The sequence below is a fragment of the Microplitis mediator genome, chromosome 11 (genome assembly GCF_029852145.1).
Source record: "Microplitis mediator isolate UGA2020A chromosome 11, iyMicMedi2.1, whole genome shotgun sequence".
Taxonomy (NCBI): Eukaryota; Metazoa; Arthropoda; class Insecta; order Hymenoptera; family Braconidae; genus Microplitis; species Microplitis mediator.
The window spans coordinates 18954374-18972648 of NC_079979.1; the positions used below are offsets into that span (position 1 = coordinate 18954374).

At 30.3% G+C, this 18275-nt stretch overlaps 2 protein-coding genes across 5 annotated transcripts in view; both read left to right on the top strand.

Annotated features, from left to right (window-relative positions):
* Positions 1 to 18275, top strand: part of LOC130677900 (head-specific guanylate cyclase) — a 70350-nt gene that overhangs the window by 9708 nt on the left and 42367 nt on the right. Inside the window, exon 2 of one of the 2 annotated variants that reach the window (XM_057484810.1) lies at positions 16644 to 16728. In XM_057484810.1, coding sequence (XP_057340793.1) covers positions 16644 to 16728 — 85 coding nt within the window. Of the gene's footprint in view, positions 1 to 16643; positions 16729 to 17222; positions 18145 to 18275 lie in introns of those variants that run through there. The other variant, XM_057484809.1, reaches the window with a different exon arrangement.
* On the top strand, positions 4727 to 6415 carry LOC130677908 (uncharacterized). 3 transcript variants are annotated; one of them, XR_008991732.1, is made up of 3 exons: positions 4727 to 5534; positions 5635 to 5827; positions 6192 to 6415. XR_008991732.1 is itself a non-coding variant. In XM_057484821.1 (3 exons), exons 1-3 carry the CDS (start codon positions 5513 to 5515, stop codon positions 6193 to 6195), a joined length of 237 nt encoding a protein of 78 aa, XP_057340804.1. In that variant the 5' UTR covers positions 4727 to 5512; the 3' UTR covers positions 6196 to 6415. The 3 variants fall into 3 exon arrangements, 2 of the variants coding, with proteins under 2 accessions (XP_057340804.1, XP_057340803.1); XM_057484821.1 differs by having other exon boundaries at positions 5617 to 5827; XM_057484820.1 differs by having other exon boundaries at positions 4727 to 5827.

The window sequence follows — 18275 nt, forward strand, 5'->3', positions numbered from 1 at the left end:
TATGGTTTTTAGTTTATCACAGCCTTGGAAAAAAAAAAAAAAAAAACCCGTGTCGTTCAATGAATAGAGTATGTAATATTTGTGAAATGTGAACCCGGAAATGAAATTTTTAATTATCGAGGGGATGATTTACATTTAAAATAAACCGATGTACCAATAATGTTCATTCCCACGTATTTTTTTTCGATTATATTATCGATATATAAGAAACGTGATGGCATTTTCAATTAAACTTGTCTTGTTGCTTCGAACCAGAACCTCGTTATTGACATTTCCTCCGCTTTTTAAGCTTTTATTTCAATTCTCTCAGCTATCGCGATCAAATCACATTTCATTTTATTTTTCGCTCCTTAAAATTTTATTATTTTCGTTATTTGTAGACTTTAATATCGCATTTTACAAGATATTAATAAAAATAAACAATTATTCCCGAGAGATATGCCGTTAGATCTTACGGTTATTCTGTAATTTTCTTCCTTCCGAGAAAATTAAGTGGTTTACGTGACAGCAATACACCTGGAAGGCTTCAGTTTCACGCTCGTTAACACACCTACACCTTTGGGGTTTGTATACACATATATATTACTCTCTATTTATCAGATGCGCGACGATCCCTTTACTTCAATCTCTCAGAACTTGTCACAGCAAGATTGATTACAACTTTATTATATTATATAAGCAAAGCTGAGGAAGTGGACTTTTTTTTTTAATCAATATCATTTAGAATGTCTAGTACTAGCCGTTTTTCCGGTTGGGTCTCTGAGTATTTTTTAAAATTTAATAAAAATATTTATGTGACAATCCGACTTCCATAAACCGAGGGCTGGGAAAATGAGAGGCTAACAAATAAATTCAATTTTTTAATTTTGGAGAGGGTGAATCACTAACTTGTTATTCTATTTTGAGAAAATTACTAAAATCTGGTTTCGGGCTAAAAGGGGAAAATTTAAGAGAGTGTTTTTTTTACATTTTTTAAAGATTGTAATAAGAATTATTCAGGTGTGAATTTGAGTGAAACGTAAAAAAGAAATTTGAAAAAGAAATCTTTCGCATTATAAATAATTTTGAAGAATAAAAAATTGCGAATCCAATAAAAGAATCTGAAAAATGGTTGACCCTGCGGGAAAACCGCAAAACTTCCCGCTGTTTTCGAACTGAGGAACCTGAGTCTAGATTATCTGTAGAATTTCTTAGACGGCAATCCTGATTAAAAGTTAGGGCATCCAATGGAAGCTTGAAGGCCTCAGGGGTATCAGGCAACCCGGGTCAAAATATCTAGCCTCATCGAACCCAAGAAAGCGTCAATCCAGCCTCAAATGAACCTAGTACTCGACTATTGTAATTTAAAATTGATTAGTACTATTTGAGGCTCTTTGAGCATTATTTGAGGCTCATTGATGCTTTTTGAACATCATTTGAGGCTCAAAATGCTTTTTTTTACTCAGGGAGGCTTACTTACACAGAAAAAAAGGATTTCTTGACGCAAAAAATATTTACTTATCCCAAGAAATTTTTTACTTGCCCTAAGAAATTTTTCACTTTATAAATTGAAAACAAAAATTTTCTTGGGGCGAGAAAAAATTTTCTTGAGCCGAGAAGAAATTTCTTGCGCTAAGAAATTTTTTCTAGTCCCAAGAATATTTTTGTTTTCATTACATAATGAAAAATTTTTCTTGTGCCAAGAAATCCTTTGTTTCTGTGTGGGTTCGATGAGGCTAGATTGAGGCTAAATATTTTGACCCGGGAAGTCTTCTAGAAAATCGCTAGCACATAGAAGCGAATGAAAACAAATTTTTTCTTTTCGAGCTCAAAAAACTATGAGACAGAACAGATCAACCGATTTGATTTTTCTTCGTGGCAATCAAAAGAACTCACCAAGACTGAGAACTGGTTTGATTTTGAGGTGAATCAAGTGAGTGGTTTATGAGTTATACGAAAAATATCTTGAAGAATAATTTTTTTAATTTTTATTTCTTCCGCACCTCGTAAACCACTTGACCGACTTCAAAATCTAATCAGTTCTAAGTCTTGGTTTCAGTTGCCGCCAAGAACATTTTCAATTTTTTCTGCAAACCGAATTTTCGACAAATTAAAAAATTTCATATTATTTTGTTTTCCTTTTCCTAGTTCACAACTTTAAAAATCTATGAACGTCCATTGGATTTTTTTCAATACCCACCCCACGATCGATTAAATAAAACAACAAACCAGTAAAGCCTACATTTAACATGACAACAGTTTACTACCATCTATTATCTTTTCAGTTTGTTTGTTGACCATAAAACAGATCCATAAATATAACTATACACACACACATCTACATAAGTAAACATAAAAAATCATTCAAAGTTATAATCTTCCCCTATTTTCTTAATAGTCATAGTTAGTTATCACAACAAACTCATGTTTCTTGTCCGCCGTATATATCTACGATAAAAAACAACATAATTTCACCGTCGGGAAATAAGCTGTCACGATAATTTAACTCTTACGCTTACTCTTGCTCTCTAAAAAGTATGAGTAGTGATGCAAGTATAAGTTTTAGGTGTAAGAAGTAACAACGAACCCCCTATTCTAGAAGCCTGTACTTGAACCATAAAAATTTATGACTCAGCTTGTCTATACGATGAGTTAAAAGTATGTACCCTACTCTATATTACGTATTATTGATGATGTATGGGCTGTATATATATATATGTAGTTCGGGTGATGTAAAATCGATCATAATATTCCTCGAGGTGATTTCAGATTCTATGAACACAGTAGAGTATGAGTAAGAGCATACAAGTGGAGAGTAAGAGGCTAAACTTAACTACTTATTACGTATATTAGGTCAACTTGCTAGCATACAATATCACCCCCTCCCCCTCTTGCCCTCTACATATACCTTATAACACATTTGAATCAACAAGATTCCTATTACTGCTGATTATACCTCGCATGAGATGATGGACAAATTAGGTTATGTTTAACAAGCTGAATAATATATATGTATATATATTAACGTGATATTGCTGCCCCCTTTTATCATGTCGGCATGAGTAACATCATAATACTACAGAGAATTAACAAATGTCGTTATTATTATTAATACTGTTTAGAGACACGGGGGAATTACGTGTCGTATGTAATAAATTACATGAAATGATACGACTTTTTTTGTAATAAATTATTTCTAAGCTGTTTATTAATGGCATTAATATAATTAATTTTATGTGTTGACTCAAGCTTAGCGTAGACTAGATAACTTTAACTATAACTATTACTATTACTATTACTGTAATGGACTTTGTTACAGTAATATATCTTTTGTCTCAGCTGTTTGTAAGTATAACGGCCATTATTCTTAAACTCGCGCCTCACTACGGGAAAACTTTTAAGTTTTGAAATAAAAATATATAGTATCGATAGAAATGGATACTTTTAGACAACTTTATTTATCACAGCTATTGTGTGAGCATTTTTTTTAACAAATAATTATTTAATGAACGAGGTCCCTGATTCAACAACTTAATTCAATCGAATTAAACAGAATTAAATTTTCAATTCTATTTAATTCAGATAAATTTTGTTAATTCGGTACCTAACTTAAAAATGAATTCTGTCTAATTCGGCAGGAAAACCAGAATTTGTCCAAATTAAAACGAATTTAAATAATTCCATTCGGTTTAATTCTGATTAATTCGAAAATAATTCTCCAATTTATGGTTCTGAATCCGAATTAAACTGAATTAAAACGAATTTTAAATTTTTTAATCGGTTTTATTCTGTTTGATTAGAAAGCAAATTTTCAATTCAGTTGAATTATGTTTTGCAGAATTCGACAGAATATAGGGGAAGGGGGGCAAAAGGGGGTAGGGTAGGCAAAACGGGGTACCCCCGAAATTTGATAAAAAAAAATTTTATATTTTAAATGGTTTTTAAACATTCCAAAATCACTTCTGTAAATATAATTAAGCGTTACTTTGAATTTTTTTTTGTAAACTTTTTCAAAAATCAATTGTTAGTTGAAAAATATTAATGATGTTTGTTTTATGATAAAAACTATTAAAATTTTTTTTTCTTCTTTTGTACCCAATAAACATGTAAAATATAATTTTTCTTCATGTAAATTACTTAAAAAAAATTCAACTTAATCAAATTCATTCAAAATCCAGAAATTTTTTTTTTTTTACCTTTTTTAGGGGGTACCCCATTTTGCCCGCAGAAATGAAATTTTTTTTTTTTCAACGGTAACTGAAAATTTCTTCTATTTACTTTGAATATCATTAAAAAAAAAAAAGATTTAGCGTATTTGAGTCCTCGAAAACTTGGTATTTCCTTAAGTACCCCCTTTTGCCCCTCCCTCCCCTAACAGAATTAAAATTTTTAATTCGGTCGAATTCAGTTGTTTAAGGGGTTAGGGGTAGTCAGAATTTTCAAAAAATCGATTTTTTTTTTTTTGCATTTTCTTAAAGTATAATATTTTAAAAATATTGTGTGAAAATTTGAAGTGAATCCGACAAATTCTTTTCGAGTTATTTAACAATGACCAAAGGACGCTCGGGTGCTACGTGGCATTCGAGAGCAGGTAGCTAGAAACAGCTGCAAGCAACCGACCTTTCGGGTTTCATTGTCATGAATATCTCCCCATTTTAATGTATTTATTATTATATATATATATATATATATATATATATATATATATATAGGATATATAAATATATATATCCTTCTATATATATATATATCCTTCTACATATATTCACAATTTGTAGGTAGTACAAGAACTGAAAAATAATTTTTGGTTGCCAGTATACCTGTAGTCGTTGCACTGATCAGTCGATAGTTTTGTGATAAATTATTTCTCAAGTGAATTAAATTATTAACCATGGGACGTGATTCTAGAAAGGTTTCAAGAGAACTTCGGAGTTCTGAAAAAATTAATAAGTCACGTTCAGTCAAAAGAAAGAATGTTTTTAATCCGAAAACAGCCGAACGTGATGAAAGTATTCAGAGTACATCTTCTAAAAAATTAAAACAAAACACTGAAGATGATGTACCTGAAGACAGCAGTACTGAATTTCGAATAATAAATTTTATTCAGGTATTCACTGCAATTTCTGCTCTTATAAAATGTAAAAAATGTGATGGAAATGTAGTGTTTCAAACAGCAAGTACACGTGGGCTGGGATTCAAAATTGTAGTTGCATGTAATAACTGTGGAAATGAATATATTCCTTCCTGTTGAAAATATGAAATCTGCTATAATGGCAACCTTTTATCACTACGGCTCGAGTGATGAAAAACCGAATCATGATATGTGTCCAAAAGGCGAAGAATCTTGGTGCTCTTACCAGCGCGCTGAAGCAAGAGGAGAGCTTGATACCTTTTCTCACGATTATTCTCCTTTACCTTCTGATGTTTTAAAAGCTATCAAGCCTATATACGAAGATCTTAGTAATGAAAATTTACTTTCAAGATGTGTAGGTGGATTCAATCAGAATAATAATGAAAGCTTTAACCAACTAGTATGGAAAATATGCCCAAAAACGGTAAATACTAGTTTTACTATCGTACAAATAGCTGCATACGTTGCTATGTGTATATTTAATGAGGGTATAAATTCATTATTAGTCTTGATGAATACACTAGGACTTAATTGTGGGCCTAATTCTCATCGGTATGCAGAAAGAATGGATGCTGCACGTATCAAAGTAGCAGATAAGCGCGCTAATGATAACACCCGAGAAGGTCGATTGCAACGTAGGCACCAGCAAATCGATATTTTGGAAGCTGCTATGTCGGCTGAAGAGCTATTATATGGTCCAGGAATAGATGACTCAGTGTAAGTTATTAAATAATTCTTATAATTCGACATAAATCCATAGCAAAACTTTAAATGCGTTTTTCTCAAAACTATGTTTTCTGAACTGGTGATCACTGTAACTTAAAAACTGCTCGGTAGATTTCAATAAAATTTATTGTACTTTTGAAATACATTAAAAACTCGTGCCTGATCGAAGGATTTTTTTTTTTTTCAAAAATTTCGATTTTTTTTTAACAATAAACTGTCGGTTTTTTTCTCGAAAATTTGAAAAAAATTTCCTGAGGCCGCCATTTTGTTAATTTCGAAAAAAAAAAAAAAAGCTTCGATCAGGCACAAGATTATCTATTAATAAAACTAATTTTTCTTGTCCGATTGATTTTAGATGAATCTCCAAGGACTTATGATGATCACCGCAAAGGACTTCGGGAGGAACGGGCTCTACAAAAACAGCGATAACTTTTTGAATTATTAATTTTTTTTTTTGAAATTTTCGTGAAGTCAAATCGAAACGTGTTCTAATAAAGCTATGTTTTTATTTTTGTCAAATAAAGTAATTAACTACAAAAAAAAAATTATTGAAAATCATCATTTTTTCATACCCCTGAGTACCCCTAACCCCTTAATCAGGTGTGGGATAAATTTTTACTGATGTAGCTTTTAATTTTCTAAAATGGCGGGCTTTCAAGGCGGTCTAAATTAGTGGTATTTAAATTTGTTGGTTATGTTGCAATTAATGTTGATGCTGTGGGTACTTATTTATGTATTTGGGGAGATGGACTACAAAAAGGGGTGGAAATAACAAAAAGTGAGATTAATGAAATCCTAGAGGATGGTTAAATTTATAAAGTTTTGATCTAATCCACACGTGCAAAGTTTAATGTATAGTTGCGTAGTGTGCGGTTGGCTAGAGGTTTCTATGTACGAATGTTTTGCTGGAGTTAATGTTGTAGTGAGCTATGATATTGGGTTAGAGGTTAGCTATAAAGGTACCAGAGCTTTATCAAGTTTATCAAGCTCAGGCTATAGAATTTTCATCAAAACAGTTTTTAAAATTATTTTTTTGTTCGTTTGTGATCTGAGTATTATCAATGATAACTTATTTCATATAAGATATAAAGTAAATTTTTGAAAACTTGTGAAAAATATATTATATTTCGAAAAAATACTGAGAATATCTTAAGAAATTCAAAAATAATTATTACTTGAATACCAGTAGAAATCCCTGGAGGACCTGAACTACGGTATTTTACGGTAAATATGCAGTTTTTCCGGTAAAAGTACTGCATCTTTACCGTAAATTTGCGGAAAGAGGCCGGTAATTTACTGTAAAATTGGGGTAAGGCTGCGGTATTCTACCGTAAGGTGCGGCCCTGGTGGAAATTTTTCGGAATTTTCTCTGAAAAACTCAGTTCTAAAGACTTTTTCAGAGAAAAGTCAGAAAAATTTCCACTAGGGTGCACTGTAAAAATAAAAAAACACACGGTGCTTACGGTAAAAATGCCGCAAATTACAGTAAATTGTGGTATTTTTCAGTAAATTATCGCGAATCGCGGCAAATTTGCCATAGAAATATCATAATTTACAGTAAATTACCGAAATTCGGATCAGCCAGGGTATAAATATTTTTACTACAAAACAATGTAATTACACACCTCAGTATTGACGCGCTGTAGCTTAAAATTTTTCCACTGACTCACGATAAACTGTACCAGGAATTTAGCTCCGTTAGTGGTGGAGTTGGCTCACTGCTTGTCCGTAATTCCGTATGCTAGGGTTCGAATCCTGGCTCGGGTTTTCTCAAATTAATGGACGGCTTTACTAGCGTCCCAACCAATAAAGTAATCGACTGTACCGATTGGGTTTTCAGAGGCTTTCCCAAGGACATTGCAATTGCACCATTGCGGGCACATGCGACACATAAAATAAAGTATTTATGGCAACATTTAAATTTTCACACCGGACAGAATTTTATTATGGATTTTAAATAATTCGCGCCATTTCTGAAAAAATCACCAAGAAAATTTTCATTAGAAATGTATGTCCAGTTTTTCAGAGGTATGAATAAATAATTTTTTTCGTTGCAATTTTAAACTTGACTATTTTTACTTTTGATAAGAGAGTTGAGAGTTAATAAGAGGAAAATGTCAGACACAAAACATTTGATACAAAAAAAAAAGTTGAGGCGAATTGATAAAATTCTTTAAAAATAGCAACTTTGTAGATTATTTTTTTTTTCTTCTTTTAAGATAAAAGTTTATTTTTCTTTTTACTCTGACCCTTGAAAGGATTCACGTCGTCGGTTGCTTGTGCTTCTACATTGTCTATGTCTATATGAGATATATACATCACCAATACTATACACTAATGTAGTGTAATGTAATGTAAGAGAGTGGACAGGTCGCAAAAGCCTTTCAAGACCAAATATCCGGTGTCTGCAAGATATTTTTTTTTGTCTTTATTTTGTCATTCTCTTTAATCTGTCTTTGCTTTTAGCTACCTTTACAAACGTACTTAAGTCTGACCAAAAAGAAAAAGTACCCAGCTCCGAAATACCAAACACTTAAATTATAAATGTTCTTATAAAGTATTTATTGCTAGTCACTAAGTACCGATAAATAAAAAAATTTTCGTGATTCTTAGCACGTGTGCGTTAATCGATAGCTCGGGAGTTAACGCGTGCTAAGAATAGGTGATAATGATGAGAGTGAGAATGAGGATGAAAATGAGAATCATCATCAGATGAGAATCAAACCAAGTGAAAAGGTTGCGTGTGATCTTTGATGCTTGCGTGACGGTGATAAAATATAGGTGGCAAGAAAAAAGTGAAGTATCATTTCCACAGGAAAATTTATAATCAGTCGGGAGTGGTTTTATTTTTTATTTCACTGAATAATAAATCGCGAGGGAGTTGAGTATCTACGAGAGACTCGGGCACTTGGTATTTAAATTATATCTATAAATTATACGCAGCAATACGAATAAAAATTTTCGATTACGCTATTTTTTTAAATTCGAAATTCGTTCAATAAAAATTTTATTTGTAGAGCAGAGGGCAAAAAATTTTTTTTTTCAATTTTCGGGCAAGATGGGACTGAAATAAAAAAATTTCATAAAATAATTCTGAAAAAAAAAAAAATACTAAATTGAGCGGCTGTCTACATGTATGAAAAAATAATATATGGTTGAAATATATAAAATCATATATGTTTGCAACAAAAAAATATATGATATATTATATTATAGATTATAAAAAATCATATAGAGATTTTGGCTGATTAAATATAAAATTATATACAGTAGTAAATATATGTATTCCATATATGTAATTTATATGTTTTTTATATTAAGCTATATATACATTTACATTTACCTTATAATATATTGTATTGATATATTTCCTTTTATATTCAAAAAATATAAAATTTTTATATGAAATGAAATATATGGTAGCATATAATTTATATTATATATGGCAGCATATATTTTCTTTGTTATATTTAAGCATATATTTTTTTCGGTGTATGTATATGTATATGGGTATATATATTCGCATCGAATTAACTAATTTTGAAAATTTTAACTGCAATTTAAAGAGTTTATTAAAATTTAGATCTAATTTAATTGGAGTTGGTCATACGGATAAGAAACTTTTTTTTCCATACACAATATAAATATATGTTTTTATATATGATCAGAATATATTTTTCGTATATGATAGAAATATATATTTTTATGTATGATAAAAATATAGTTTTCGTATATGACAAGAATATATATTTTCATATATGATAAAAATATATTTTTTGTATATGATTGACATATATATTTTATATATGCTAAATATATAGGGGAGGGTGGGGCAGAGCGGCCCCCCTAAGCCAATTATTATTTTTTGTGGCTTTCAACCATATGATCACTTTACTTTTGTCCTATTTCGAACAAATTTATGGACATTTTGCCAAAATTCTGAAAATTTTTTTTTTTTTTTGTGGGGCAGAGCGGCCCCCCTTCAAAAAGTGATAAAAAAAATTTTTTTTTTCGTTTTTTTTTTTTTAAATTGTTTTCATCATTAAGAATGTATTTCTTACTCTTGACAACTATTTTTGGTTTTATATTACTCGAAAAAAATTTTTTAAAGCGTAAAAAATCGTTCACTCTCGATTACCTTAATTACTAATTGTTATTTAATAAAAAAAAAAATCAATTCTATAATTTTACTTTATTTCAAAAATTTATCAACTAAAAAAAAAAAATTTAATTTTTATAAATTTTTAGTGACCAAATTTGCCTCTTACATAAAGAAATGGCCGAAAAATATGAAAAAATAATTTTTTCGGAAGTTACGGCTGGTCCATTTTGCCCCAGGTGTTATGCGTAGGGCTAGAAATGTGGAATTATAATCATTTTTTTTCAATTTGACGATAAAAATATGAAAAAATCACTTTTTCGAAATTTTGGGCTTGTCCATTGTGCCCCAAATGTCATGCGTAGGGGTAAAAATTCGCAAACATATCGGATTTATAGTAATTAGTCGAAAAAAAAAAAATTTTTTTTTTGGTCAAAATTTCAGGGGGGCCGCTCTGCCCCACCCTCCCCTACGGACTCGTATATGATGAAAGTTATATTTGTTAATATAAAAAAATATATATCAGAAAATATAGTTAATTTGGCCACATATATTTTCTGATATTTATCATATATTTTCACAATATATTTTCACCATATATTTTCACCATATATTTTCACCATATATGTTATTTTCATACGGGTAATTTCAAAACACAGTAAGAGACAAATTTTTCAAAATCGATTTTTTAGTATTTTTAGTTCCAGTGAAATCTTGTGAACAGATTCAACTCATTTTTCAAAAATTTTACTTTTGTCAGTTACTGTGTTTTGAAATTGGGCAGCCGTGAGTCTGTTACCAGAAATTCCAAATTTCTCATAAAAATTTTGTGGAAGAAACAAATGATGGCTTAGATAGAAAAAAAATAAGTAACTAATTTTGACTGACCCTCCCTTAATTAAATAATAAAAATAATATAATATTTAAAAATCCAGATGAACTTTTTAAAAATAAATGTCAGATAAAAAAAGACTACTTGATAAATAATCAAATAATCCAGATCACTTGTCAATCCGTTTCAAGCGGAGTTGTCATTTATATTTAACCGATAAAATCCTAAAATGAAGTTACGAGTTTATTACGTGAGGGTTACATTGACGACGTGTTTTCACCCGTCGTATCTCCAAACAAGTGAGAGAGCAAGTATGAGTTTATTTCCAACGATGACACGATCGATCGAATTTAGGCACGTCCGTATATAATAGTGTCCGGAAATCCAAAAGTGTTGGAACGGTGTTCTATTCCGGTAACAAGCCAATCTATACCCATGCCTATGTCCAAATACATCGACAGTAATAGTCACCAATACACTTTAGTTATTAACCTACACCAGATACATACAGTACGTAATATACAAAATCTCATTTGAATCGATTTTACGCGGGCTTTGCGCTCGTTTAAGCAAAATAATCATTTTATCACCAGCTATATCTCTTCACGGTTCACATGCGCGTCCGATCAACCCACTCACCCAGCTGGACCGAAAATTTTCAATGCGGTCCGGGATTTTATCCGCGATCAACCCTCATTCTCAAATATTTATAACCGTTATACGCACGATTGCGTGTGACCAATACGCTCCGATTACCATTTTTTGTTTTTAATAATTTCATTATCACTTTTACTACTCGAAATAATTGATAAAACATTTCCCTATCATTGGTTATATATTATAATAATAATAAACTGAAAACAATCAAACTTTTGTGCAGATACATTTAAATCTTTCATTTCGACGAGGATTCTATTTGTCTTCGTTTCATGAAGCTTGTGTATATAAATATATATGAATGTATGTATTATATATACCTCGATAAAAAAGTATCTTTTTTATATGCAGGATGTGAGGCAGGATGTATAGGCTAGCGAATAGACAAGATCAAGTTTGATTGATAGGCTTGTCAAGAGACGATTTAACAAAACTTCCGATGATAACCACCGAAATTGAGGCAGTTTTTATACAATCCTATGAAAACTTTATATCCTTTTTTCCTTTTGATAGAAGCTTATACCCGTGTCATTTGTCCAATATTTTTTTTCGCCGATTGAAACAAATAAATAATAAATTTAACGTATTGAAATTTTTAGGTGAAATTTCACAGTTATTTTCATCTCTGAATCTGTCAGTCACCATAAAAAAAAAATTTCAATAGAGTAAATTATTTTCACTAGTTCTAATATTGAAGTTCAGAAATAGGACTTTGGAATAAATAATCCGGTAATAAAAAAAATGAAAAATGTGAGACAGAAAAAGCTCTCTTTCAAAAGTTTAAGAACTCAGATTTTTTTTTACTCTACCTCACTAAAACTTTTTTGTAAATTTTGGGTAAACCAAAACCCTCATGATTTCCATGTTACCCCTACATACAAGTTTTTTTCAGAAACCACCTGCACATTTTGCCCCTCCTTCCATTATATCGAGGTCCCTAATAGCAAAATTTCTTCTATAATTTTGTCAATAATTTTCACAATACAGACAAAAATACTAAACTAATTTCGATTCAAACCTCAAAAAAATTTTTACCATAAACTTTATATATTTTTACTGTTAAGAAGAAATTTCCTCCATTACGTACCAACAAAATTCCTTTTAAATTTTCTGAGATATCAATCATTACCCGCATGACAATACCATATATGATAAATATATATGGAAAAATATATAATCAATATGGGACCATATAAGTGGCCAAAAACGATAAGTTTATAAGTTAATACATGTATTATATATATTTATAATCATATATGTAAACTTATAAGTTAGCACATATATGTACTACATATATTGATAATTATATATGTGAATTTGTAAGCTAGCACACATATATATATATATGTATATTCTGAACAGAATGTTTGAGTCTTATAACAGAGAGAGGAAGACAGAAAAGAATAGATTTTATTTATTCTTACATATATGGGGACTTATATGCTTCTATATATCGAAAAATATACAAAAATTTATAAAGTTAAATACATGGTACATATATCGTGCCATATAATGATTAATTATATATGTATTTTTATTTGTTTCCATATATAAATAACATTTATTTTTGAATATTTTAAAATTATGAGTTTTCAAATATATAAATAATGTATTGAAGTTGTACGGAAATATATGAAATCATATAAGAAAAAACATTTATAGAAATATAATAAAATCGGCCAAAATCTATATATAGTTCCCATACGAAAAAAATATATATCCGGGCAAATCTGCATATATGAATCATATATTTATATATATATATATATATATGCATATATGCGACATATTCCAGATTTGCCCGGATATATCCGGATATATATTTTTTTCATACGGGTTCTATATAAGATTTCATGTATTGTCACATATATATTTATATCTGTAACATATATTTTTAATATATGTTTACCATATATGATATTTTCACGCGGGTTATGCCACAACATTTGCAACTAAAAATTTTTCAAAAAACCCGTGCCTCCAGATCCTATTGCGACAATTACCAGCGAAAAATGTAAAAAAAGTCGCTGTCAAAATATGTTAAGAAAAATTCCCAAAATGAATATCGATATTTTTGTATTGACATTTAAAAAAATATTTCGTTCCGTCACTGACTCCAAATAAAAATATTTAAAAAATTTTTAAGGGGATATAAGAATGAGGTTTAATGAATCGAACCAACAGTTCTTGATTTCACGACCTCATGTATGTGATCAGTAACCGGGTCGATCGATGCTCCGTTGTGATGACAAGTGTGTGAGTGTGGATATTTGTATGTGCGTGTGCAGTCAGTGTACATGAGAAGGAAAATAAGAAAAATAAAAAGGAACATGGCTCAAGAACGTTTATATGAAAAGACATATATATATAAATATATAAAAGTATTAAAGCTAAAACTTTACTAAGTATTTCCATATGGTTTATCAATTTATTCCATATCCAACATTAAATTTAAAAAAAATTCATTTCAGTTGAGAAAAAGTTTAATTCTTTAGTTATATTAAAAATGTATGAATACATAAAAGAATAAAAAAGAAAATAATAATAATGAGAAGAAAGTTGGAGAGGATGGTAAGATATCAATTATTTAAAGTACTTGGAGATACTCTCAAGAATATATAAGCGAATTTAAAATAAAAGAAATAGCAAATACAAGATCTCTGAATGCAAAAGGTCATTTGATTTATTACATAGTAAAGTGCGATAAAAGCTATTCTATACATATATATACATATATATAAGAAAATATCATCAGTGGGGTTCGATTAAACGACGTCTCTTGTAACCATTGTGTGAAAAGCGTTTCTCCCCTTGATATATATTATATCTATTGAAGAAATGAGGGAGGGAAAACACTTGGAGGAAGTTTATGTCGTGAATTAGCAAGTCGACGAGAACTCATGTCGTTAAACAAGTTTTCAATTCTATCGTTAACGTTATTGCTGTTAGTTTTTACAAAAATAAAATAAATCAAACTTGATTTTCCACCGCGGTTTTAGTTTTTTGAATCGTGCAATTTACGGCGAATTAACATGCAATGTTTTTTTTTTTAATTCTGTGTACAATGAGTTGTTGAATTTGTACAATATTTATACTTCTCAGTAAGTCTAAAATGAAAAGTATTAAATAAAAAAAATAGAGTAAATAAATATAATGGTTTTTGTGTAACTTTACTTTTTGCTAAGGTTCTTTTAGATGAAATAATACAGCTGGCTTTTTCTCGAGTTAATCCAACGGAAAGTGCATATTTTAGTGCTCAAGTTAATTTATTTTTTATAATATTTATTTTTACTTTTTTGAGATCCCTCGCTAATGTTTTTTTATTCAACTAAAACTTCTGTTTTTTTTTTTATTAATGGACACTATTTTTGACGTTTTTTTAAGTATTTAAAAAACAGGAAGTCAAAGCAGAAGGGATGAAATTTTTGAAAATTTTTTTTGAAAAGATCGAAATTTTGCTTTTGCTCTCATGACCTTTTTTAGAAAATTTTACTATTTGTCTTAATTTTATGTGTGAATTCCAAAGATACTATTGGTCCAAAAGTTTACATATTCATATAGAAGGGGGGGGGGGGGGGGCAAAACGGGGTAAAGGAAACATGAAATTTCCAGGATTCAAATTCGCTATTTATTTTTTTTTTAAGTGAAAAAAAAGTTCTGGTTAGTAAATGATCCGAGTCAAAAAACAAATTCGGATTCAAGTCTCAAAGTTCTCAAAGAGGTTTTTGAGGATCATTTTAGAATTTAAAGATTGACAACAGTATAGAAAATTATCCTGGATTAGTCCTCAAAGTAGTAGTTACGACCCATTTTACCACTTTGAGGACTAAACTGGAATAACATAATCTGGATTTGAGCCTCAAAATACTCAAAACATACAGGAATAATTTTATCCGCATTTGAACTTCAAAAGTCTCATTCGACGTATTCTCTCCCCTCCCTTTTCTAACTAAAATTTTTCAAAGTCCGAAGTATAACTTTTCATTCGTTGAGGATTTTGAGGCCTAGTTATAATTCAAAATTTAGACCTTATAGTTCTCATTGAGGATTTTGAGTACTAAAGTAGAGTTACTTTCTGAGCGGCAAATAAAACATCAAAGGAATTGAGGCTTTTGAGGACTAAACTAGAATTTGTTTTTTGTCGGGAAATTTTATTAAATTAAAATTTTTCATAAGTAATTTACATCAAGAAAAATGACATTTTACATAATTATTGGATGAAACAAAAGTCATTAACCTTTTTGACTGACACTCGATTTTTGAAAAAGTGTAACAATAAAAATTCAAAATAATGATCAATTAAATTTACAAAAGTAATTTTGGAATCTTCAAAAAACAAAATTTTTTTTGTATAAAATTTTTGGATTACCCCGTTTTGCTCCGCCGTGCCTTATATTTAAATATTTTTCTAAATAAAATTATTTAATTACAATTTCAGTCATTTTTCCCTGCATACTAGACAACGGTCCGGTCTTAATAAAAAATTTGTTAACCTAGACTTGTACCCAATAGCCCTCGATTTAAAAAGCAACCGCACGAATCGAGTACTCAGTACTTGGTTTAGCTGTCCTATGCAAAGAGTCGCCGTGTCAATAGTTAATTCGATTTGTTTGTTCGAGTTACATATTTGAGCATCGGAGTAAAATTCGATAAAAACCCATTTAAATATATATTTTACCCATAAATTAAAATCCGTGAGTAATTCAAATTTTCTACTCAACGCTTCTGATTTCATTTCATTTTCTTTTTTTTTTTTTTTTTTTTATATTCACTTATTTTTATTATTACCAACCAAGTAAAAGTTGTTAATAAGATTCGACTAATGTGTCGAGTGACCTCGTCCTCTGGGATTACCAGTGAAACCTTTCGAATAAGATAAACTTTATTATTATTACCGCGTTAAGATCGATCCAATACTCGATTCATTATTTTGTGATGAAAAAATTTATTTGTCTAAAATTTTGAGCTCGAAATTTATTTGTAAATTAAAAACAAATATTTATAAAAAATTTTGTTGAAATTTTTTTCACTAAATCATCAGTACGAAAAAAAATATTGAAACAAAGTAAAAGCTATAAAACTCAAATGACTAGAAAATACGTCCGACCGATCAAGGATTTTTTTTTATTTTATATTTTTTATTTCATACACAATCTTACTTATATGATATTTTCTTTATATACATATATATTTTATCTTTTATGCTTTTTATTCTTTAGCGACCTCACTGACATGGATCGATCGGGTAATCGTTGTCTGGCCACGTTCCCACTGGGCCATCTCTCAGCTGTATATCGGGAAAATGTACGTAAAACTTAGTTACCAACCCTTTTTCAGATGGACAGAGATCCATTAGTTCCACGATGCCCACAAATTAACTTTAAATTAACGTCCTTTTGAAAGGTACTCGGTAAAAATCATCGCGAAAATCTGATATAAAAATTTCCAATCCAGCAAAAATAAAATCAATTAAAAAAAAAAGTAAAATTTCAAACAATTATATAAATATATATGAGGGTTTTGAGTACCAGGTGATAAGTTTTTTTATTTTTTCAGCTAAATTGTGAGGGTCAGGTGAGAGTATAAAACGGAATAGAAGCGCCCGCGCGGCTTTCCATCTAAATGTATATATATGTATGGTAAAAACGCATGCGCAAAATGAGAATAATGTATATTATCTCTGTCATACATATATAAATTTATATATTGTCCTTGTTTAACCCTCGCCCTCACACGCTGGTGATCCCAGAGCTTGGAAACTGGTGGGTGGGTTGGAAGTTGCTCGTTCGGTCAATTCCCAACCAGTATGGCGCTACGCGCTCAAACATAAACATTTATCGTAATGTGTATTATATATACATATATTTATTAAATGTGTCCTCGTGAATTGCGCGCGAACTTTTATTTTTAATGTTTTGTTTAAATAAAAAAATAATTTTAATTAATTATTATCATTAAGAAAAAAAAATTAATTGAATAAGATGACAATTAATTTAAAAAAAAAACAATAACAACTTTTAGTTTTTTTATAAAATTGTGGAATCGATGATAAAAATACAGGAAAAAATAAGAGTTAATGTGAACGCGTGAGTTACGACCTCGTGCTCATTAGACCATAAAAATAAAATTTGTGGAAATTAAAAAATTGATTAACCTTTAAAATTTAAAGTATTGTTTGCATTTAATTGATAACATTATTTAGTAATTTGATAAATTAATAGAATCTTTAAATTTGGAATTGAAGATAAATTTATGGGAATGATATTGTGAATGTTAAGCAGTAATTAACATAAATAAACACAGAGATGCCTGGATAATTAATAGAGGGTCGGAGTAACTAGTCAGGGGTTACTGTTTAGGTGTAGAGATAACATTGACCTCCCACGAGGCTTAGTGGTGGTATATAGCGCTGGTGGTGTGAACAACAGAAGGAGTAAAATGGCATGCCCATTCTCACGTGCATACAGAAGGAGAGTAAATGATGAGGATGATGAGGATGATTGTGATGATCGTGGTGAGAGTAGTGGGGCTAGTGTTGGAAGAAAGTATAGCAATGATGGAAGACTTAATAGCAAAAATAATAGGCTTAAAACTTGTAGACAATCCTCTGTTCAAATCACCTCCTCGTTGCTAGGAGAAGAGATCGACGATCAAGAAGACACTCAGACGCTTAATCTTAAGCACCTCAGAGCTGCTGTCCTCATACTCACTAAACCATCGGTAAATTTTTTTTCTGCCCTCCGGCCGGAAAGTGGCAACTTTCGGGCCGCTGCCCTAAACGAAGTTGCAACTTTCCGGCTTCGTCGAGCAGAAAAATAGTATACGCACCTTGGCCAGTAAAAAAGAAAGCC

Bases quoted from the DNA above. Each gene is read 5' to 3' on its own strand.
- LOC130677908 (XM_057484820.1), top strand. From the start codon at position 5,208: ATGAATATATTCCTTCCTGTTGAAAATATGAAATCTGCTATAATGGCA.